Here is a 25,080-nt window from a genome sequence, read left to right as displayed (position 1 = left end):
GGGGAAGGAAGGCAATGTTGGAGAGAACGGTCAGGAAAGGCCTCTCTGAGGACATGGTATTTGAGTGGAGGCCAGAAGGATGAGAGGCGATCAGCTGCTTGAAGCCTGAGGAGAGACCTCGCCAGTAAGAGGCAACGGCCAGTGCAAAGGCCCTGAGGCAGGGAAAAGCATATGTTCAAGGAACAGAAACACGTGCAATGTGAGGAACATGAGGAGAGGGTTGGAGATGAAGCTGGAGTAGGCGGGATAAGATTGCAGGCACCTGAAACTGCAGCCATCATACATCCCTGGCTGGGTGAGCCTCCTGAACGATGGTTGCATCAACCATTTTGATGACTGACATCTAAATCCCATTTCTGCCTGGGTGCCACCCACGCACTTTGTAATCCCAGCACTTTGGGAGGCCGAGGCAGGTGGATCACCTGAGGTCGAGTTCAAGATCAGCCTGGCCAACATGGTGAAATGCTGTCTCTACTAAAAATACAAAAATTAGCCAGGTATGGTGGCGCACACTTGTAGTCCCAGCTACTCGAGAGGTTAAGGCAGGAGAATCACTTGAACCTGGGAGGCAGAGGTTACAGTGAGCCAAGATCGTGCCACTGCACTCCAGCCTAGGCGACAGAGCAAGACTTCATCTTAAAATAAATAAATAAATACAATCCCATTTCTCAGGTTGCCTCTTATGCTTGGACAGCACAAAAATCCTTCATTAGCACCAAAGGGAGAAAAAAAATGATGAGATTCCAATCTCCTTTTTTTTTTCTTTTGAGACAGGATTTCACTCCATCACCCAGGCTGGAGTGCAGTGACACGATCATAGCTCACTGTGGCCTCAACCTCCTGGGCTCAAGCAATCCTCCTGACTCCGCCTCCGGAGTAGGTAGGACCACGCCCAGCTAATTTATTGATTTTTTTGTAGAGATGAAGTCTTGCTATGTTGCGCAGGCTGCTCTCAAACTCCTGAGCTCAAGCAATCCTTCCGCCTCGATCTCCCAAAGTACTGGAATTACAGATGTGAACCACCACGCCTGGCCTCCTGCTCTTTGACAGCCATATGGGAAAGCTGGCCAAATCCTGATGGATTCTCTTTGCTGATTCCCCAATTCTGCCCAGCCCAGAAAGAATAAGGCTCTAGAATGAGGAAATCTGAGTTTGAATATTGGCTTGGCCACTCACCAACTCTGGGCGTGTTACTTAACCTCAATTTCCTCATCTGAGATATAAGAGAAAAGTAGGGTGGTACCAAGAATTAGCCAGGGTAATTCCTAGAGCCTGGCACCTTGCAAGAGCTTGGTAAGGGTTAGTGATTGTTGCAGCTGTTGTGTTGATTCAAATAAAGGTGTTGGCCCCAATGCACAGCCAGCATAGGGATTAACAGGAATTTGTCACTGGAACTCCACCTCATCCTTCCAAGTTTTGTCACTGGACCTTTTATCATGCAGATTAGCCAATTCACACTGACATTGCATTTGGACATTTCTAGTAACAATAACAAAAATAACCATAGCTAACATAGAACCCTATCTATTGTATGCTAGGCTCTATGCTAACTGATTACATAGATTACTTAATTTTTTATTTTTTATTTTTTTTATGAGACACTCTGTTGCCCAGGCTGGAGTACAATGGCATGATCATAGCTCACTGCAGCCTCGAACTCCTGGCATTAAGGGATCCGTGTGCTTCAGCCTCTGGAGTAGCTGGGACCACAGACATGCGACACCACACCTGGTTTACAGATTAATTTTTTTTTTTTTTTTTTTTGAGATGGAGTCTTGCTCTGTTGCCCAGGCTGGAGTACAATGGCGCAATCTCGGCTCACTGCAACTTCCGCCTCCCGGGTTCAAATGATTCTCCCGCCTCAGCCTCCCGAGTAGCTGGGATTACAAGCATGTGCCGCCACGCCCAGCTACTTTTGTATTTTTAGTAGAGATGGGGTTTCTTCTTGTTGGTCAGGCTGGTCTCAAACTCCTGACCTCAGGTGATCCATCTGCCTCAGCCTCCCAAAGTGCTGGGATTACAGGTGTGAGCCACTGTGCCCGGCCCAGATTACTTAACCCTCACAACATCCTGTGAGGTAGAGGTGCTATCATTGTCCCCACTTACAGAAGAGGAAAGCAAAACTCCAGGGGATGATGCAGTTTGCCCGGGGCCACAGATAGGAAGTGGCAGAGCTGGGATTTGAGCTCAAACTGTCTGGCTCCTGCCCTCTTAAGCATGACATTTAGTCTTTAATGCGACAGATACTGACTGACCACCTACTACATTATAGACTGCGTTAGAAGTGGAGGAAAAAGAGATATGTAGGCCAGGCATGGTGGCTCACGCTTGTAATCCCAGCACTTTGGGAGGCCAAGGCAGGTGAATCACTTGAGGTCAGGAGTTCAAGACCAGCCTGGCCAACATGGCAAAACTCTGTCTCTACTAAAAATACAAAAATCAGCCGTGCGTAGTGGCAGGTGCCTGTAATTCCAGCTACTCAGGAGGCTGAGGCAGGAGAATCGCTTGAACCCGGAGGCGGAGGTTGCAGTGAGCCAAGATTGCACCACTGCACTCCAGCCTGGGCAACAGAGTGAAACTGTGTCTCAAAAAAAAAAAAAAAGAGAGAGAGAGAGATACGTAATACAGCTAATTGCACCAGACTGAACAGTGTTCCCCTCAATTTCATATTAATCCAGAACCTGTGATGTGACCTTATTTGGAGATAGCGTCTTCACAGATGTCATTAAGATGCGGTCATACTGGAGTAGGGGGGGCCTTCAATCCAAAGACTGGTATTTTTATTAGAGGAGGGGAGTCTGGACACTGGCATGAAAGAACGCCTCATAACAACTGAGGCGGAGATAGGAGTCTAGAAGCCCAGAATGCCAAGGATTCCAGCAGGCACCAGAATCCAGGAGAGAGGCAAGGAATGGATTCTCTGTCAGAGCCTTCAGTCATAACCTTGATTTTGGACTTCTGGCTCTCCGAACTGTGAAAGAACAAAGTAATGTTTTTTTGTTTTTATTTTTGTTTTTTTTGAGACGGAGTCTCACTCTGTCACCCAGGCTGGAGTGCAGTGGCGCAATCTCGGCTCACTGCAATCTCCGCCTCCCGGGTTCACGCCATTCTCCTGCCTCAGCCTCCCGAGTAGCTGGGACTACAGGCACCTGCCACCATGCCCGGCTAATTTTTTGTATTTTTAGTAGTGACAGCGTTTCACCACGTTAGCCAGGATGGTCTCGATCTCCTGACCTCGTTCGTGATCTGCCCGCCTCAGCCTCCCAAAGTGCTGGGATTACAGGTGTGAGCCACCGTGCCTGGCCAGAACAAAGTAACATTTTAAGCTGTCCAGTTTGGAGTAATTTGTTCCAGCAGTCCTAGAAAATTCATGCACAAATAAAAAGGAGCCAACAGAACCGGGCGTGGTGGCTTGGGCGTGCAGTCCCAGCTAGTCACCCCAGACCCTGTTGGGCAATAAGAGTTCGTGTCTGAAAGTCATGGTTCCCCACTGGCCGTGAGTAGGCAGTGGGAGAAACCAGCGATGAATCAGTTCATGGCCTCACAGGAAGCCCGGCTTTCCTGTCAACAAAGAAGAATGAAAAGCTGTCGACCTCAGGCCAGAGGGCTATCCACCTGGCCACTGTCACAAGGCTCAGATGGAAAGAAACACTTTCATAAGGGGGTAGGGAGAAGGAGAGCCCAACGAACCACATTTGGCATCTGACCCCTGAGTCGCCCTTTCTGCTCAGGATGAGAGTGTGACAGTAGAGACAGCACATGAGAAAAAAAAAAATGTGTAGGCCTCGCAAATCTCAGCTTAAATAATGGGACTAATACTTCCCCACTAACCTGCTAAACACTGAAAGCGGAAGTTCCTAAGCATTTGGCAACCCAGGCCCTTTGGAGAATCTGGTAAATGTTCATGAATGGATGAACTCTCTCCCCAGAAAAGTATTCCTACATGCAAAATTTGGGGTGACATTCCAGGGCATCTTGAGCTCCTAGAGCCCATTTATTGATGAACAAATATTTATTAATTGCCCACTACGTACCAAGCACTGTGCTACATGCTAGGAATATAAGCAGGAAAGAACAGATGAGGCATTTTTCTTCCTGAAGTCCAGAGCTAGGAGGGAGGTGTGTAAGTTTTCTGTGGCTGCCATAACAAATTACCACAAGCTGTGTGGCTTAAAACAACAGTACAGGCCAGGCGTGGTGGCTCAGACCTGTAATCGCAGCACTTTGGGAGGCCAAGGCGAGTGGATCACTTGAGGTCAGGGGTTCGAGACTAGCCTAGCCAACATGGTGAAACCCCATCTCTACAAAAATACAAAAATTAGCCAGGCATGGCAGCAGATGCTTGTAATCCCAGCTACTTGGGAAGCTGAGGCTGGAGAATTGCTTGAACCTGGGAGGTGGAGGTTGCAGTGAGCCAAGATCGCACTACTGCACTCCAACCTGGGCGACAGAGCAAGACTCCGTCAAAAAAAAAAAAAAAAAAAAAAAGTACAGTACAGGAGGCTAAAAGTCTGAAATCAAGATGTCGGCCGGGCTGGTACCTTCTGGAGGCTCTGAGGGAGAATCTGTTCCATGCCTCTCTCCTGGTTCTGGTGGTTGCCAGCGATCCTTGGTGTTCCTGGCTTGTAGAGGCATGGCTCCAATCTCTGCCTCCATCTTCACGTCACCATCTCTCTCTGTGTGTCTCTGTGTCTTCTCCTCTTCTTATAAGGAAATGTCACTGGATTTAGGACCCACCCTAAATCGATTCTGAGATCATCGAGAGCCTTAATTAATAACATTTGCAAAGACCCTGTTTCCAAATATGGTCACATTCTGAGGTTCTAGATGGACATGAATTTAGGGAGGATGCTATTCAACCCAATGTAGTGGTCAGATGATTGAACAGCCACCACAGAAAGCAGCAAGGACCATCACAGAACACCCAAGGCATCCACGAAAGCTTTCCTGAGGCCCTCGTGTACAACTGAGACCTAAGTAGTGAGTAGAAACTAATTAAACAGAGGAAGTGCAGAGTGCACCAGGATGAACCCATCACACAGATGAAGGGAGGGCTCATCCAAAGACCACTGCAAGAGAGAAGAGTGGAGAAGAAATCAGTTTGGGGTTTTGTTGGTTTTGTTTGTTTGTTTTGAGACAGAGTCTCAGTCTGTTGCCCGGGCTGGAGTGCAGCAGTGCAATCTCAGCTCACTGCAACCTCTGTCTCCCAGGTTCTCCCGTGCACCGCCACATCTGGCTAATTTTTGCATTTTCAGTAGAGATGGGATTTCGCCATGTTGGCCAGGCTGGTCTTGAACTCCTGTCAAGTGATGTGCCCACCTTGGCCTCCTAAAGTGCTGGAATTACAGGCGTGAGCCACCACACCCAGCCAAACTCCAGTTTGTTAGCTGTGGTATGGGGTATGGGTTTTATCCTTAGGGCTAAAAAATGTCTTTGAAGGACTGGAAGCAGAAGAGTGTTTCTACAAAGTTCACCTTGATGGAGGTGAGGAAGAACTGGAGTCGGTGAGACCAGATGCAGAAACTACCACCCACCAAGGGCGCGTATCTCAGGAAAAGCATCAAGCTCTAGGATGCAAGTGGCCAAAACTCTGTGGAGATGCCCTATGCGTCATCCTAAGCGGTGAGCTGAAATGATTCCCCCCGAACCACATGGAGGAGTTTCGCCCAGTGTAGACAGAATCCGAGCTGGACAATCAGACCAACGTTAGCCCAAGAAGAAAATCCTGAAGTCTGAAAGCTCTAACGCTTGTTCTCCATCTAAGCAGGGAAAGGAGCTGGGCGTTTTAACAAAAATCTGCAAGAGCTGTTTTCTAAACACTTCAACTCATCAGATGCATAGGCTCCTCTTTTGTGGTCCCTTAGAGTTCAGTATGCCTTAAACGTAAGCCACGCCTTTCATAAATAAGTGAGTCACATCTCCCACGCCTCACAGACTCTCTTTTGCTCTTCAAAGGCCATCTCCTCCCTTGAAACCCCAGGTTGGGTTCCACACCCTCGCTTCTGTTCTCCAAAAACTCTGGATGTTGGGGCTCGGTGTGGTGGCTCACGCTTGTAATCCCAGCATTTTGGGAGGCCGAGACGGGCGGATCACCTGAGGTTGGAAGTTTGAGACCAGACTAACCAACATGGAGAAACCCGATCTCTGGGGTTTCTCCCCAGGTGGCACACACCTGTAATCCCAGCTACTCGGGAGGCTGAGGCAGGAGAATCGCTTGAACCCGGGAGATGGAGGTTGCGGTGAGCCGAGATCGTGCCACTGCACGCCAACCTGGGCAACAAGAGCGGAACTCCATCTCAAAAAAAACACAACAAAACAAACAAACAAACAAACAAAAAACTCTGGATGTGAGCTCAGAAGCTATTTGCTTATAATTCTTATTTCCCTTTCTTTATTTATTTATTTACTTTTTTTTTTTTTTTTTTTTTTTAGACAGAGACTCACTCTTATTGCCCAGGCTGGAGTGCAGTGGTGCGATCTCAGCTCACTGCAACCTCTGTCTCCCAGGTTCAAGTGATTCTCCTGCCTCAGCCTCCCGAGTAGCTGGGGTCACAGGTGCCTGCCACCGCGCCCGGCTACATTTTGTATTTTTAGTAGAGAGAGGGTAGTGTTGGCCAGGCTAGTCTCGAACTCTTGACCTCAGGTGATCCACCTGCCTCAGCCTCCCAAAGTGCTACAGGCGTGAGCCACTGCACCCAGCCTATTTACTTATATTTTAAGAGACAGAGTCTCGCTCTGTGACCCACACTGGAGTGCAGTGGCACAATCATAGCTTACTGCAACCTTGAACTCCTGGGCTCCAGTGATCCTCCTGAGAGGTGACAGCGTGCTGGCAGTCCTCACAGCCCTCGCTCGCTCTCGGCGCCTCCTCTGCCTGGGCTCCCACTTTGGTGGCACTTGAGCCCTTCAGCCCACCGCTGCACTGTAGGAGCCCCTTTCTAGGCTGGCCAAGGCGAGAGCCGGCTCCCTCAGCTTGCAGGGAGGTGTGGAAGGAGAGGCGCGAGCGGGAACCAGCGCTGCGCGCTGCGGCTTGCAGGCCAGCTGGAGTTCGGGGTGGGCGTGGGCTTGGCGGACCCCACACTTGGAGCAGCCAGCCGGCCCTGCGGGCCCCGGGCAATGAGGGGCTTAGAACCCGGGCCAGCAGCTGTGGAGGGTGTACTAGGTCCCTCAGCAGGGCCAGCCCACCAGCACTGCGCTCGATTTCTCACCGAGCCTTAGCTGCCTTCCCGTGGGGCAGGGCTCGGGACCTGCAGCCCGCCATGCCTGAGCCTCCCACCCCCTCCGTGGGCTCCTGTGCGGCCCGAGCCTCCTCGAGCGCCACCCCCTGCTCCACAGCGCCCAGTCCCATCGACCACCCAAAGGCTGAGGAGTGCAGGCGCATGGCGCGGGACTGGCAGGCAGCTCCACCTGCAGCGCCAGTGCGGGATCCACTGGGTGAAGCCAGCTGGGCTCCTGAGTCTGGTGGGGCCTTGGAGAACCTTTATGTCTAGCTCAGGGATTGTAAATACACCAATCGGCACTCTGTATCTAGCTCAAGGTTTGTAAACACACCAATCAGCACCCTGTGTCTAGCTCAGGGTTTGTGAGTGCACCAATCCACACTCTGTATCTAGCTGCTCTGATGGGGCCTTGGAGAACCTTTATGTCTAGCTCAGGGATTGTAAATACACCAATCGGCACTCTGTATCTAGCTCAAGGTTTGTAAACACACCAATCAGCACCCTGTCAAAACAGGCCACTCAGCTCTACCAATCAGCAGGATGTGGGTGAGGCCATATAAGAGAATAAAAGCAGGCTGCCCGAGCCAGCAGTGGCAACCCGCTCAGGTCCCCATCCACACTGTGGAAGCTTTGTTCTTTCACTCTCTGCAATAAATCTTGCTACTGCTCACTCTTTGGGTTCACGCTGCTTTTATGAGCTGTAACACTCACCGTGAAGGTCTGCAGCTTCACTCCTGAAGCCAGCGAGACCACGAGCCCACCGGGAGGAACGAACAACTCCAGATGCACCGCCTTAAGAACTGTAACACTCACCGTGAAGGTCTGCAGCTTCACTCCTGAGCCAGCGAGACCACAAACCCACCAGAAGGAAGAAACTCCGAACACATCTGAACATCAGAAGGAACAAACTCCAGACGTGCCACCTTAAGAGCTGTAACACTCACCGCGAGGGTCTGCAGCTTCATTCTTGAAGTCAGTGAGACCAAGAACCCACCAATTCCAGATACACTCCCACTTCAGCCTCCCGAGTAGCTGAGACCACAGGAGTGTGCCACCACCACTGGCTAATTTGCTTTTATTTTTTGTAGAAGTGGGATCTCGCCAGGTTGCCCAAGCTGGTCCCAAAATCATGGGCTCAGGTGAACCTCCCGCCTGAGTCTCCCAAAGCATTGGAATTACAGCCATGAGCCACTGTACCTAGCCCCTTACTTTCCTTTTAACCTGTCTTCTCCACCAGACAATGAATAACTTGAGGGCAAAAATGTTTTATGTTGTTCACCTCTGTATTCCTAGCTCCTAACACATAATGAATGTTACTAGATAGATGGGTGGGTGCTAGATGGCTGGATTTCTTCACGATGCTATGCTGGCTTCAAACCAAATTAATAAATAAATTAACTAAATCAGAATGGGTCCATCAATGACTCTTTATGTGCTTTGCATGGCCCCTTCCCCTCTCAAGAACAGGAGTAAGACATCCAAAGAAAGGCTGGCCTGGCATCTCAAGACTCACCTCATTCCCTCCGAAGCCATCTTATCAAGGTTGGCAGTGTCCTTTGTTTCTGCCCAGTTTGCTCCCAGGTCACCCCACCCCATGTCATCGGCCAAAATAATCACAAAGTTTGGCTTCTGTCCTCTTGTTTTCCCACTGATGCAAAAATCCACAAGAGGATAAAGAAATCCTGAGAAACTCACTCCCGCCAACAAAACCTTTAGAAAAAGCCAGCCCATGGTGGTTAAGGCAGGATTCCGATTGTCTGGAGCGACGGCAGCCACCACTAGAGATTTTTCTGAGAGCTTCCTTTCTGCTCACTTTCAAAGCAGGAAGTCTCTGGGGATCAGGGGTGGAGTCTGCAAGAAGATGCTGGTGGCAGTGGTGATGGCAGTGATAATGGCTATAGGAATGTTGGGGGCTATAGAAATGAGGCCCCCATCTGGAATCCTAATTCAAAAGAATCAGGAAATTTGCAATCCCTAATTTGGCTTGATCTTCTATGGTCAGTGTTTCCTCACCGCAGCTCAGTAAAATGACTGGTTGTGTTCAATAATTAGACATCAATGTCAACAACTGCTCTTTGGCCACTAAGAAAGTGACCCTTCTGTATTCAGGGCCTCAGAGCCACAGCACAGGCCTTGTATCTGTTTGGCTGTTTGGGACTCCATCTGGTGACTACAGGATGAGTTCTCGCATCTGCAGAACACCTGGATGTTCTAGAAGCCGCCGTCAGCCCCGAATAACTGAGTAGCAGATGGTTGAGGGCTTCATGTTTCTGTAAGGTTTCCTGAAAGAACAAAAATTGACAAGAAAACACAGTTAAAACTGCCAGTGCAGCTGTGTTTTACTCAGTAGCTTAGGAAATAATCACTTTTCCATGCCAACAGATGTTTTTATTCAAATATTTAACTGGTTCATCAGTTTCTCCACCTGAAAAATAGTGATGATAATAATATTCGCAATGGACCTATAGCGACAGGGTTGGAAGTAACATTAGAGATGATCTCTGCCAACCCACTCACTGTATAGATGAGGATATTGAGGCCCAGTGTTCTGGGTGGGACCAGGACCAGCCCCCAATGCTGCTAAATCCCAGTGTGCCACTGAGAATTCCAGAAGGAGAGGTGAGACCCTTATTACCAAGACATGGTTATTTGTAACAGTCATGCTATAACCTAATGTTTCTACATTTAAAAAAACATTTTTGGAGATAGGGTCTTGCTACGTTGCCTAGGCCAGTCTTGAACTCCGGGCTCAAGTGATCCTCTTGCCTCAACCTCCCACATAGCTGGGATTACAGGCATGTGCCACTATGCCCAGCTAAAATTCTTTTTTTTTTGAGACTGAGTCTCACCCTATCACCCAGGCTGGAGTGCAATGGCACAATCTCGGCTCACTGAAACCTCCGCCTCCCGGGTTCAAGAAATTCTCGCCGGGAGCGTGGTTCACACCTGTAATCCCAGCACTTTGGGAGGTCAAGGCGGGCGGATCACCTGAGGTTGGGAGTTTGAGACCAGCCTGACCAACATGGAGAAACCCCAGTTCTACTAAAAATACAAAATGTGCCAGGCGTGGTGGCGTATGCCTGTAATCCCAGCTACTTGGGAGGCTGAGGCAAGAGAATCGCTTGAACCCAGGAGGCAGAGATTGCAGTGAGCCGAGATCGCACCACTGCACTCCAGCCTGGGCAACAAGAACAAAACTCCATCTCAAAAAAAAAAAAAGAAAAAGAAAAAAGAAATTCTCATGCCTCAGCCTCCTAGTAGCTGGGATTACAGGTGCCCACCAACACACCCCAGCTAATTTTTGTATTTTTGGTAGAAACGGGGTTTCACCATGTTGGCCAGGCTAGTCTCGAACTCCTGACCTCTCAAGTGATCTGCCCGCCTTGGCCTCCTTAAGTGCTGGGATTACAGGTGTGAGCCACCACACCCAGGCCCAGCCAAAATTCTTGACAGAAGTTAATCTGGGGGAAAAGGAAATGGTTTTAAAAAGTTAATAATAGAATCTAGGTAGCAGATATATGGGTGCTTACTAAAGAACTCTTTTAATTTTGCTGTATGTTTGTAATTTTCATAATAAAATGTTAGAAAAAATTTCAAAAAATTTTTTTCATGGAAATGTGTCCCTTTGCATCCTAGCCATGTAATTTTAATAAGAAAATCTAAAGACATGTTCAACCAGTGGTGCATCTTACACATGGGGTACATATGAATCTGCTGTGGATTTTATGTTGATTAAACCGCAGATTCAGTAGGTAAGGCTGGGCCTGGGATCTGTATTTCTAACAAGCCCATGTGAGGCCTGTACTGCTCGTCTTTGGATCACACTTTAAGCAGCAAAGTTGCCGGAAAACAAAAACATCATGAGTCTAGTGCAAGAAGAAAAAGGAAACTGCTTAATCTAACTGATGACTCAACTTCAGTGGACAAATGAAAGCGACAAATCAGACTTGAGTTTTGAAAGACGGGAATTGAAGGTTATAATTTAAGCTGCAGGTTGCAAATGGAGCCAAGGATAAAACTAGATTAGCTCTAGTTCACTTAAAAGCCCTAAATTTGCAAGTTTATTTTATTTATGTATTTATTTATTTTTAAAGAGACAGATCCCAGCTCACTGCAATCTCAAACTCCTGGGTTCAAACGATCCTTCTGCCTCAGCCTCCCGGGTAGCTAGAATTACAAGTGTATGCCACCACGCCCAGCTAATTTTTTTATTTTTTGTACAGACTGGATCTCACTATATTGCCCAGGCCAGTCTGGAACTCCTGGGTTCAAGTGATCCTCCCACCTCAGCCTCTCAAAGTGCTGGGATTACATGCATAAGCCACCATATCCAGCCAATTTGCAAGTTTAATAAGGAGGAACAGAGGTGAAATTGTGGACCAAATAAAAATTTCAGTTGGCTGGGCATTGTGGCTCATTCCTGTAATCCCAACACTTTGGGAGGCCGAGGCGGAAGGATTACTTGAGGCCAGCGGTTCAAGATCAGCCTGTCCAACATAGTGAGACCTTATCTGTATTTTTTAAATCTAAAATTAACAACAACAACAACAAAGCTTCAGTTGAACATCCAATGTATGGAGCAGATTAAAGGAGAACCACTGTGTAAAAAAGATAGGCCTGGGATTATGACAGGCACTTTTTCCAGTTGTACATCCTTGCAAGCCAACCCAATTGATCAATCCACATGGATGGGGGTGGTTAGAGGTATGTAAATTTTGGAAGACCGGGATAAAAACCAAAAGAATGGGCAAATATGTACTTAATCAAACTAAAAGGAAATCCAAGTAAACAGTCATGTCATCTGGAGGCCAATGAATCAATTGTTCAGAAATGCAAATTCTTCTGTTTCCCAAAAGGAGATGTATTATCTCAAACTCAATTAGACTCAACTGGTATTTGTTGATCTTAAGACTCCAAAGACATCTCCCTTTTCAGGAGAAAGAGCCTCAGCACAAGGAGGGTGGTTAACAAACACCTGTGGACCTGCTGCTTGATTCCGAGATCATTCTACTGGCTTCTGACCATGTGCAACAGACACAGGAGACTTTTCCTCTTAAAGCTTCTTAGCTTGGAACACTAGAGTGGCCTCATGCCTGGTCAACAATCCATTTCAGAATGGATCCCATGTACAAGACTTCAGGGAAAAAAAATTCACTTAAGAAAGAAGCTAAAATTTAGGTGGGAATATAAATAAACAAATTGTGTTTCTTCAGTGTTCCATGATGAAACATTCCATTGAGGATTTTCAAAGAGAATCATTACTTAAAATGTTCATAGAATGGAAATAAGTGAATCTAGCCAGCAGACCATTGCATTATTCTTCACACCCACACCTCCAGGGAAACATTTAATCCTTTCCCCATTTTTGTTAACTAAATGGAAAAGGCAGACCAGACACTCAAAGAATGGATGCCCAGGTGCAGACTTTGATTAAGATCTAAGCTCAAACGTTGAGCTCAAGTGCTATAAGGAAAATGGGGCTGGGTGCGGTGGCTCATGCCTGTAATCTCAGCACTTTGGGAAGCCAAGGCAGGCAGATCACCTGAGGTCAGGAGTTCAAGACCAGCCTGGCCAACATGGTGAAGCCCCATCTCTACTAAAAATACAAAAAATTAGCCAGGCATAGTGGCGTGCACCTGTAGTCCCAGCTACTTGGGAGGCTGAGGCAGGAGAATCGCTTGAACCTGGGAGGCGGGGGTTGCAGTGAGCTGAGATTGCGCCACTGCACTCCAACCTGGGTGACAGAGTGAGACTCCATCTCAAAAAATAAAACAAAACAAAAATATAAGGAAAATGGTTCCATAGCCAGACTCAGTGGCTCATGCCTGTAATCCCAGCACTTTGGGAGGCAAGGTGGGAGGACTGCTTGAGCCTGAGAGTTGGAGACCAGCCTGGGCAAGATGGCGAGACCTGATCTCTACAAAAAAATTAAAAAATTAGCCACGCATGGTGGTGTACATCTACAATCCCAGATACTTGGGAAACTGAGGTGGAAGGACCACTGGAGCCCAGGAGTTCAAGGCTGTGGCGAGCTATGATGGTGCCATTGTACTCCAGCCTGGGCAACAGAGCAAGATCCTGTCTCTGAAAACAATGCCTCCAAACATACAGCTATATAAGCCAAGCATTTGATTGCATCTAGCCCTTAGAACAAAGGAAGAAAAGAAAATGGCCTTACTTGCTACCCTCAGATCTTATCTGATGTTATTTTGCCAGCTTTTTCTTTCTCCATCACTCTCAGAAAGGAGAGTAGACACAGGGAAGGAGCACTCCTGGCTATAAAGAAAGGCAGAGTCTTTGGCAAATACAGCATTCACCCCTCCTTCCACTGGGGCAGAAGGTACTCGGCCACGTCAGTCAACAAATCCCACAACGAAGGCCCATCTGCTCCATCAGAGCACAACTGACTGTGAAAGATCCTTGTTGAGCACAAGCATAAACAATTTCCCATGTCTCATGCTCCCCAAGCAGGAGCAGAGTGAACTTTAGTTGACAATCAGCTTTACCCATGATTCCTATTCTTCTCCACGACCCCCATTTTAAAGCAGGGCTGCTAAGTGTGCTCAAGTTTGACCTCCCTTCAGTTTCCAGGCTGGCTTAGGGGTAAAGGTACTGATAAACAGCCAAATGACCCACAGGCAGGCTGTGGGCCAGAAGCACTGAGAAGCGAATGGAATGCAGCAACCTGAAGATCTGCTGAGCAGCGTCTGAAAACACAGACCTGAAGTCCTTGGGCTTCCTGAGCCACTCACTTCATCACCTGACCCTCGTTTCCCATGGGCCTCCCTGTGGCCAAGCATCCTCCTAGAGAACCTTGAAAACAGCTGAAATAACAAGAAGGTCGGGCAGACCTTTCTGGCAGAGGGTTCTGTTGGTTTTCCAGAGACAAAAGCATCTGATGAGCTGAGGCCAAAAAAGACAAAAGAGCAGGGGGGAGCAGGTCTCTGGGATGTGGACTCCTGTTGTTTTACTCCCCAGATCAGAACATGGTCTGTGTGCTGGCTGGTGGCCACGAGCCATCGGGGGCTGTCAGAAGGGGCCTTGGGCATCAGCTGCTCACGTGTTGTCGGAAGCAACTCCCCAACGCATTCTGTCATCTGTCCACCAAATTTGTACTGACTTGACAGGTTTTAAACCAGGCATAGTGCAAACAGCCGTAAATGAAACAGACAAAAGTCCCTGCCCTCACACCACTTACTTTTTTGACAGTGAGGGGAGAAATGAAATCAATAAAATGTAAATAGCATGAAGAACATCAAAGAAGGAGCTCAGGCATGGGATGGAGGCTGCAAAGTTAAAGGGGGTGGTCTGGGACAATCTCATCGAGAAAACACAATTTGGATAAGGATCTGTGTGAGGTCAGGGAGGAAGCTACGCAGCCATCAGGAAGCCATGCAGGAAAGGCAGAGAAACTGGGAAAGGCTGAGGTCTGGCACAAGCAAGGAGCGGCAAAGAAGCCACTGCAGAAACAATGGAGAAAGGAAGGGCAGGGATTAGAGTCAGAGAGGAAAGAAAGGCTTTTGCTGCGAGAGATGGGAAGCCAGAGGGATTCAGCAAGAGCAGCAGGCTCTGGTTTACATTGTAACAGAATCCCTGCCCTGTTGAGAATACACAAATGCCCCGCAGGGCAGCAGATGAAAGAAGCAGCTGAGTTAGGAGTCTCTTGCATGGGTCCAGGTGAGTCCAGGTGAGACAGTGCTAGAGCGAGACAAGCAAAATGCCTAGGGCACAAAACGTCAGGAGGTGGCCCTTCTGCTCAGGTAGCCACCCTGTACTCGCACGACCTGGGCAGTGAGCACTTCCTTACATGTTGCCTCACCCTAGTCCATCGAGGTGAAAAGGAAAACCCAGTTACCACGATAGCCAGGACAAAGGGTTATTTATTATCTACATGTAATAAACATCCTTGTGTCCCAGGCTTTTGCCCATAGACCCCAATATGTAATTTTGAGGCTAGCTGCTTTCTTAGAGTGTAGGGGCCAAGATGTAGTAGTCTAAGCTCAATAGAAGATGCAAAAGACATCTTTGAATGCCTCTATCCAGCCTGGGACAGCAATTTCACTTACATAATTAAAATGCTTTTTTTTTTTTTTTTTTTTTGAGACGGAGTCTCACTCTGTCACCCAGGCTGGAGTGCAGTGGTGCGATCTCGGCTCACTGCAAGCTCCGCCTTCCAGGTTCACGCCATTCTCCTGCCTCAGCCTCCCGAGTAGCTGGGACTACAGGCGCCCGCCACCACGCCCGGCTAATTTTTTGTATTTTTAGTAGAGACGGGGTTTCACCATGTTAGCCAGGATGGTCTCGATCTCCTGACTTCGTGATCTACCCACCTTGGCCTCCCAAAGTGGCTTTTTTTTTTTTTTTTTTAAAAGCTCGGAGACCTCACACCAGACACTGTTTCGGGCAATATCATTTCTGTGAACCCAACGATGCCAGGAAACCCATCCACAGGGGGCATATGACATCCTGCCTAGTTTTAGGCTCGAACCACCTGTTGAGACTGTCACAGAAGAAAGCCATGTTGCAGGAGCCAGTTTGAGAGAGCCGAGGTGGCATCACGCCATGCATCTAAAAACCCAGTAGCCCTGCGGAAATTCTATCTGTGTCCTCGCTCACAGATCAGAGAGAGGAGACGGACCTCTGAATAACGTCTAAAAGTCCATCCTCCACTTGAGAAGAAAAATCCTGAGGGGTGTGAACAAGAAGAAAGCTCCAGGTCAACGTCTGAAATTCGCTCACTGGAAGCCTGTTTGCCACATTTTTAAGAACCTTTTACAAAGCTGTATTTACTTATCACTTATTAAACATTTTATTATGGAAGCTGTCAAACACACAGAAGTTGAGAAACTCACATGTACTTACCCAACATTTCAATTCAACCATTATCAACACATGGTCAGGCTGGCGCTCTCCTTCAATTTCCCTTAGCCTCCCTCTCCACATATGCTGGATTATTTTGAAATAAGCCCCAGGCCAGGCGTGGTGGGCCACACGTGTAATCCCAGCGCTTTGGGAGGCTGAGGCAGGAGGATCACCTGCGGCCAGGGGTTAGAAGCCAGCCTTGGCAACAAAGCGAGACCCCATCTCTCTGCAACAACAACAACAACAACAAAATAACTGGATATGGTGGCATGTGCCTGTAGTCCCAGCTGCGAGGGAGGCTGAAGTGGGAAGATGGCTGGAGCTCAGGAGTTCGAGGCTGCAAGTGAGCTGTGATCATGTCATTGCACTCCAGCCTGGGCAACAGAGCAAGACCCTGTCTCTTAAAAAAAAAAAAAAAAAAAAAAAGCAATACCAGATATCATATAATTTTATCCAGAAGTATTTTGGTACAATTCTCTAAAAGTTAATTCTTACTATATAACTACAATTCCATAACACCCTCCTTTTAAAAATTAACAATTGGTTAGTATCATCAAAAATCCAATCAGAGTTCAAATGTCCTCCATTATCTCATCAGTATTTTTTTTAACAGTTGGTTTGTTCTAATCAGTATCCAGACAAGGTTCACAACACACTGCACTTGGTTCACATGTCTCTTTTCTTTTCATTTATGGCTCCCCTCCTCCTTACTCTGCATAGATTTGTAAATAAATTACGGTGTTTGCCCTGTAACATTTCTCAAATTTTGGATTTAGCTGATTGTATCCTTATTGAAATGTTCCCTGGACCCGTTTTCCTGGTAAACTGGCTTGTAGATCTAGGATGAGATCCGATCCAGGTTCGATTTTTTTTTTTGGCAGGCCCACCTTATGCATCATATCTTTCCCCTTGTCATGTTCAGCCTGATCAGTGGTTTACGTGTCAAAATTCCATTTTTTCAGCTAGGCGCGGTGGCTCATGCCTGTAATCCCAGCACTTTGGGAGGCCGAGGTGGGCAGATCACCTGACATCAGGAGTTCGAGACCAGCCTGGTCAACATGGTGAAACCCCATCTCTACTAAAAATATAAAAATTAGCCGGGCGTGGTAGTGGGCGCCTGTAATCCTGGCTACTCGGGAGGCTGAGGCAGGAGAATTGCTTGAACCCAGGAGGCGGAGGTTGCAGTGAGCCAACACAGTGCCACTGCACTCCAGCCTGGGCAACAGAGTGAGACTCTGTCTCAAAAAAAAAAAAAAAAAAAAGTTCAATTTTTTTCCCTTTGTCATTTTTGCATGAGAATAGGAAACTTTCTCTTAAGAAAAACAGTGCTTTGTACTATCTTTTCTATTTTTGTAGATTTATCCTTGCCCTGGATCCATTCTACTTCCTCAATGAAATACGTTTTTATAAACTAAAAGTTTGTGTGCCCCCAAAATTTGTATGTTGAAGCCCTAACTCTCAGTGTGATGATATTTGAAGACAGGCCTTTGGAGGGGTGATAAGGCTTAGATGAGGTCATGAGATAATGGGATTAGTGCCTTTACAAGAAGAAACATCAGAGAACTTGCTTGCTCACTCTCTCTGCCATGTGAGGACACAGCAAGAAGGTGGCTGTCTGCAGGCCAGGAAGAGAGCCCTCACCAGGAACCAAACTGGCCAGCCTCCAGAACTGTAAACAATAAATTTCTGTTGTTTGGGCTGTATTTTTGTAAATTTCTGTTGTTAGTCTACAGTAGTTTTCTTTTCTTTTTTCTTTTTTCTTTTTTTTTTTTGAGACAGGATCCCGCTCTGTCACCCAGGCTGGAGGGCAGTAGAGCAATCTCAGCTCACTGCAACCTCCACCTCCTGGGTTCAAGTGATTCTCGTGCCTCAGCCTCACAAGTAGCTGGGACTACAGATGCACACCACCATGCCCAGCTAATTTTTATATTTTTAGTAGAGACAGGGTTTCACCAGACTGGTCTTAAACTCCTGATCTCAAAGTGACCCACCCACCTCACCCTCCCAAATTGCTGGGATTACAGACGTGGGGCACCAAGCCCAGCCTAGTCCATGGTATTTTATTATGGCATCCTGAGCACCCCAAGACAGATTCCCCTAAAGTTTTAGGAATCTCTGAAGCCAAGGCTCAGGTAGGGGCAGAAATAGGGGTAAGACCCAAATTTAGGAAAAAAACAATTTAGTGAAGCAGTTACTTAGCAAATTTGCCTTTTGGGGAATTGACTTTTGAGATGTGTTGTCTTATTTCCAGAGGAGTATGTATCCAGGATTCAGCAGTGATTTGCCAGCTGTGTGACCATGGATATGTTACAGAATCTCTTTGTGTCTCAGTTTCCTCCCTTACCTGAAAAATGGAGTTTTGGCCTGGAATTAGATATCAGGGGAAAAAAAAAAAAAAAGAGTCACAGTAAACTTTCTCAACCCCAAACACAATGTGAGAATGAAATAATCCAACCCAAGTTCTCAGTAAGTGCTAAGAAATATTGGCTACTGTTAGTCCATCTCTTGATTGTTTTGAGGATAAAGGGATAATAAATATGAGAACACACTAAAAATGTGCTATGCAAGCCAAAGCATTACTAACATTAAAATAAAACATAATGGCTGGGCACAGCGGCTCACGCCTGTAATCCCAACACTCTGGGATGCCGAGACAGGAGGATCACCTGACCCCAGGAGTTCCAGACCAACCTGGGCAACATAGCAAGACCCCATCTCTATTAGAAAAAAAAAATGTTTTAATTTTAAAAAAAGATAAAAACATAACTATTCTGAGTATAGATGGCAAAATCCAGACTCCCTGCAGCTACTGGCTGGATCTGCCAGAATTGTTTGTTAAGCAAGCTCTGATGCTGGTTTCTGAACCTAGAGAAGACAGAAGCTACAAACACGCCACCATAGTCACAAACAAGGCAAAGAGGAAATAAAGACTGATTTCAGTTTACATTTTCAACGTTCCAAACTATGGTTCCTTGTTACACAATCCCATGACTATCTGTGCCATCTTGGCTAAACCTGAGCCAGGTCCCTTCAGCTAAGCAGACTCTAATAATAGCTGGCATCCTTGGAGTATGCTGCCTTCCAGCAAATCTGGTTTCGGACAATTTAACAATATGAGGTCAAGATGTAGGATGCGTGTGAGGGGAATCTCCCCTTTGTTGATGTTAATTGAAAATGGAAGTTACATTTCCATATCAGAAACATTTCAAAAGAACTCTTTGTCCAGGATGCTTGGCTAGCTAGGTGCTCAAGCAAGAAAGATCTACAACTCCAGGGCGGAAACTCTGTAAAGGCAGGGACATTCTGTATAGTTTATGCACTGCATAATTCCGGCACCCGGCCCAGAAGGTATTCAGTCAATATTTGCTGGATGAGTGCATGTAACATGAACATCGACAGCCCAGCCTGCTCTGCCTCGCCCTGCCAGCTTCATCTCATCATTCCCCTCAACTTAGATGACTTTTCTTTCTTAGAAGACATTCACTTGTAATTCTCACTTGTAAAATTGCACTTGTTGAAATGCTGTTTTACGTAACAATCGCATGTGTCCTGTCTTCTGAACTAAACTATACACACTATGAGAGAAGGAACCACATCCTCTGAGGTGTGGTTTTGTGGCCTGGGAGACAACAGCAGTTGTCAGTGCTCACGAGTGGGCTATGGATGAGCAGAGGCCGCTTGGGTGGATGGACGGATGAACGATGGGCGTGGGAGGGAAGGATGGAGGGATGGATGCTCCCTGGACCCAGTCCTGCTGTGTATCCCTACAAAGCTCACCTAACTCCACAGGCCCCCACCGATCACAGCAGGGCGGGGCCCCTCCTCACCATTTGCCCACAACACAATCCTGCAGCATCCTTGTAGTTTCTTCGCATCGTCCCCTAGCCATCTGGAAACTCACGGAGGCACTGCTCCTAAAGGGTTAAAATGGAAGCTTAACATTGCCTATTGTTCCTGGGAATCTAGAAACACAGGACAGGAGGTACCTGTTTAGACAAGATAGGGAAAGTCAGCATCTCCCTTTAGGCAAGAAACACAGCAGGAGAGCAGGTTTTTATTCCTTGGGCCTTGAGGAACAGGGCAGGTGGAGCAACTTCAACAACTATCCGAAGAAAGAAGAAAGCGTGACTCGATCGGGGCAAAATCCACTGGTCCCACACACAGCCCTTCCCAATATTGCCAATGAGATCCCACCACCCACAACTGTGTCACACAGTTTAATGTGACGTGCATTCACTCCTAAATGTAATGTGATTTAAATAATTTTGTTCTGAGATTTGGAGTTGGTTGGTTGGTTTGAGACAGGGTCTTACTCTGTTGCCCAGGCTGAAGTGCAGTGGTGTGACAGCACCACCAAACCCAGCTAATTTTTTAAAAATATATATTTTTTAGGCCGGAGCAGTGGCTCATGCCTATAATCCCAGCACTGTGGGAGGCTGAGGTGGGTGGATCACCTGAGGCCAGGAGTTCGAGACCAGCCTGGCCAACATGGTAAAACCCTGTCTCTACTAAAAGTACAAAAATTAGCCAGGCATGGTGGCACACACCTGTAGTCCCAGCTACTTGGGAGGCTGAGGCAGGAGAATTGCTTGAACCCGGGAGGCAGAGGTTGCAGTGAGCCAAGATCGCGCCACTGCACTCCAGCCTGGGCAACAGAGGAAGACTCCATCTCAAAAAAAAAAAAAATTTGTCTTAGATATGGTGTCTTGCCGTGTTGCCCAGGCTGGTCTCAAATGGTCTTCAAGCAATCCTCCTACCTTCATGCCAAAAGCACTAGGATTATCACACTCAGCCTGGGTTTGTTTTCTAGGACTTTTGCAACAGGCTTGAGATAATTTATAGAAGCCTCCCGGAGGCTATGTTCTCTATTTTTTTTTTTTTTAATTTTTAAGCAGTAATAGATGGCAAAACTACAGGAGCAGTCAACTATGAAGACTGAGAAGCCTAGGAATGAAATTCAGTACTGATCAAGTAAAAGTTACTTCAGAGTTAATGACAGACACCAACGATACATCGATACTGCACCAAATGGTAACGGGTATGACAGAAATCAATCATCGGCCGCCCACACACACGAGTGGGAAGGTGACCTCACTGTCCCCAAATACAGAATGGCCTCACCTACCTCCTACCTTCCTCTCATGCTGTTCACCTCTCCCTTGGCTCAGCACCCCTTGCCAGTTCTCCCAAGGTCCTCTCTGCCAGTTGAAGGCTTCCCTGATCGCCATCCTCCTCAATCCCCCAGGACTCACAGGTTGAAAGAGTCGCAGCCAAGAGTTAGGGAACCTGACCATGAGCCAATCCCAGTGCTAAGCCCCTTGCACGTGTTAATTCAGTTAACTTAGCAACTGTACTAAGCCATGCACACAACTCTGTAGTATTATTATTATCATCGTCATCACTATCTGTGCCTCAGAACCCCTTGGCAAATCTTTAAATTCTCCCAGAAGTGTGTGTTTCCCAGTTTGAAGGGCCCTGCCTTCCTACAAACTGTGAAATTTGGCGGGGTGCTGCAGGGAAGGACCCCAAATCACAAAATAAACCTAGCAGAACTACCTGGACCATCGGTTCACTGTTGCTAGATGGCAGAGTGTGTGAAGTTCCTGGCCAACTGGAGAAGCAGATATTAAAGTTTTAAAGCAACAAATTGCTTCAGTGGCATACAAGTCACTTGCCCAGAACACAAGCCCCTGGGTGGGAGCATGGTGGGTGGAACAGAGACTGGAAGAGGAAGAATGGAAGGGTGGGTGGGCCATCGAAGCCTCCCATGGAAGCCCCCTTCACATATTCTCCCCCTTTGATGGCTGCCCTGAAGAGTCAGCCCCCAAAAGCAGGCTTGCGGGACCCTCTTCCCAGAGGTCCAGACCAGATTCCTTTCAGTCTACTTACCCAAGTTGAAGTTCTCACAGGCTGGTAAATGCAGTGAGCTTATTTGCAAGCCAGGGTCATATCTGCCTAGCAACCCAACACGAAGACTTGAAGGACTATAAACGTGGACAGAGAACAGGCAGGCCAACTTTACACAAAGGAATCTGTTCTCATGCAAATGACCCTATGCAAGAGGGCTAAAAGAGGGAGCCTTGGGGACAGCTCTGAAGAGCCAATTTTTTCCCCAAGAACATGTTGGGGGTCTTCTTAAGGGCATCATGATGGTCTTGCCCACTGTAAAGGAAAGCCGAGAGGGGGCTCTGCCTGCCACTTGGGATCAGGCAGACACAACAGGAGAGGCTAAGAGGGGAGCTGAGCCCTTCACTTGATTTCCTGATTTTTCTGGTCCTGTACTCCAGACTCCAAAGGTTCTTTTGTTCTTATTTAGAACTAAACAGAGTTAGTTTTGTTTGGGGGCAAGGGGGTGTTGATTAGCATGGCAATGCAGTGCTTTCTCTGGAGAAGTTAAAAAAGCAGGGGTTTTCACGCTTGGTCTCACTAGGATTGAGGGAACAAGGTGAAGCCAGCCTCTAACTAGGGTGGGCAAAAGTCATGTTGCGTGACTTTTTTGTGACTAGCAAGGCTGTGCGTAGGTTGGGTTTCCAGCCACCTCTCCATTATTCAAACACAGATGGCAAATGTCATCTTTGGATGAGCTCTAGTGGTAAAAAGTGCTAGTGTGTATCTATAAACATGGTGTAACCTTAGGTCAATCCCTCCAGTGCTCAGTGCCTCCACTTTCCTCATCTGTAAAATGGGAATAATGAGTGTCAACTACAGAAGGTTACTGATGCGGTTAACATTGCATTACATGTATGGCACTTAATGCAGTGTTGAGGACAAAGCAAACATTTAAAAAAGATTAATATTAATAAAATATAAGAATAGTAACATATTAGTAACAAAAATCTATTATTATTATTATTTTATTATTAGAATCATGCTCCCCAAAAGCCAGGTTTCACTTGCTCAAACATTCAGATGTGATTTTTCCAATCATTCATTCACTCCTGAGGCTTTAGGCATAATTTGAGTCATTTTTTAAATCGAGAGACTGAAGTACAGAGATTTTATGTGACTTGCTTCGAGTCACTCAGGTATAAATGGCCGGCTGCACCTTTAGGTTCCTAAGACATACAGAATATGCTGTCATATTGCACATGATATTTCCATATAGAGTACAGTAACAGGTCCTAAATATTAAAGTGTAAGATCCTAAATATCAAAGATTATCTTACAGGCAGCCCTGCATTAGCATGAAGTGTTCAAATCAGTTTCTAAATATCATTATATATGGATCCTTTGAAGAACAACTCAAAAAAGGGCTCTCTCTCACAGGGAGTGTGTTGGAGTCAGCAATTAATTGGCCTTGGTAAAGCATAAATCGTAACAGCAGCAAGAGCTAATGGGTACTGAGGCCTTACCAAATGCCAGTCACTGCGATCCGCACTTTACAAGTACCATAAATTAAACCCTCCAATTCTGGGAATACCACCTCCATCCCCATTTTACAGATCTGGAGAAATTAACGCTCTACGAGGTTAAATTACGCCTACAAGGTTGCAAAGCTGCTCAGCGGCCCCCTGGCTGTACACTACTGGCCATACAAGGCACCCTGTACCAACGAATCTTCTCCCCACTTACACAACCAGAACTTGTCAACGGCAAAGGATGGCATTTAACTCAAGAGAGCCTATCCCAAAATGGTGAGAGAACTCAGCGAGCAAGGAAGGATTTTTATTAAAATTCAGATCGCCGACTCCTCCCGGTGGCGACCCTCCGTGCAAGCACTCCCAAACTAGGCTCTCTTGAGTTTCTGACATCAGAACCACATTCTCCGAACCCCAATGAAGGCAGCAGCCGGCGCCAAAGTCTGCATACGAATGCAAATAACATGGCCTTTGCTTCCGAGCAGTTTCCAAATTTGCCCTCGGGATGTGAGGTAGAGACCAAGAAGCTAAGTTTGCGCCCCCGCAGGCTCTGAAATGTCTAGGATCTGACACATGCTTTGTCCCCATGAGGAGCTCCTGAGATTTCGCGTGCATCATCCGCTTAGTTCACAGTGACCTTGGGGTCGGGGACTACGGGATGAGGGGCACGGACTGTCTAAACCTCCAGGTCCCTTACAGAGGGCTCCCCGCGGGTATGGGAGCCATGCACCTGTGCCGACGCCGCCACTGCCTGGAGGGTGCGCGCGCGCCCCGGGCCGGGGATGCTGACTCAGCCCGGCTGCTCACATTCCTTTCGCGCAACGCGGATGCTGTTGCTGCCGCTGCTGCCGGTGCAGCAAAGTGGGGGAAGCAAGGCACCCGCAGCGGCCCGGCCGCTCGCTCCCTGGGGCCCACTGCGGCACTCCCTCCCCACTGCCGGAAGGGGAACTGTGGGGGTGCGCGAGTTGACGAAACTAGGGGAAGTGGGCGCTGCAGGAGGAACTCAGGCGCCGCGCGCGCAGCTCACACCCAAACTGGAAGGAACCTGTTCTGCCCGGGGCGGGCGCGAAGCCGCCGCAGCCGCGAGCGCCGCGCGGGATCAGCCCCGGCGCGCGCGTGTTCCCCCTCCCCGCTAAATCCCTAAATCCTCAGGGCGCGGGCGGGACTGGGCGGTGGGCGCGCCTGGAAGGCGCCCGGGGGTGGGGACGGGGACCCGCGCGCTCGCGCCTGGCCGAGGTGCTCCGAGACAGGATGCAGGCACCCCCAACACCCTGCACGCTCGCGCTCCTACTAGCGTTGCAGCAAAGCTCTGGGGTCTGGGCGGGTCACGCGCGCAGAGGCGCACCCGGGTTGGGAGATCGGGGCGTTGTGCCAAGGACCCCGGCGGCGCTGGCGGGGGCGGCCCGGCCCCGGACCGCGACGCGGTTACCTTTCGTGACCCCCAGCCCAGGCGGCAGGCTGGCGGGCGCGCGACCGGCGCGGCTCAGGTCCACGTGGGCCGGCGCGCGCGCGCCAGGCAGGCCCCCTCCTTGGCTGCGCTCGGCGCTCGCAGCACATGGTCGGCGGCGGCGCGCCCCCGAGGCCGGCGGAGACCGGCTGCAGCCGGTATAGGATAAGAGCTAGGCAGCGACGCGGGGCCG

General features: G+C 48.1%; 1 protein-coding gene across 6 annotated transcripts in view; it reads right to left on the bottom strand.

Annotated features, from left to right (window-relative positions):
• ARSG (arylsulfatase G) overlaps nt 1-25,080 on the bottom strand; it is a 187,640-nt gene that overhangs the window by 128,502 nt on the left and 34,058 nt on the right. For 2 of the 6 annotated variants that reach the window (XM_024350567.3, XM_511646.9), the window contains exon 2: nt 8,734-9,502. In XM_024350567.3, the coding sequence (XP_024206335.2) occupies nt 8,734-8,951 (218 nt within the window). In that variant the 5' untranslated portion in view covers nt 8,952-9,502. Of the gene's footprint in view, nt 1-8,733; nt 9,503-16,082; nt 16,309-24,869; nt 25,080 lie in introns of those variants that run through there. The other 4 variants (XM_063799226.1, XM_054670626.2, XM_024350568.2 and 1 more) reach the window with 4 other exon arrangements.

This window comes from Pan troglodytes, chromosome 19 (genome assembly GCF_028858775.2).
Source record: "Pan troglodytes isolate AG18354 chromosome 19, NHGRI_mPanTro3-v2.0_pri, whole genome shotgun sequence".
In the NCBI taxonomy this organism is placed as follows: domain Eukaryota; kingdom Metazoa; phylum Chordata; class Mammalia; order Primates; family Hominidae; genus Pan; species Pan troglodytes.
This window is presented reverse-complemented; position numbering and strand designations above follow the sequence as displayed.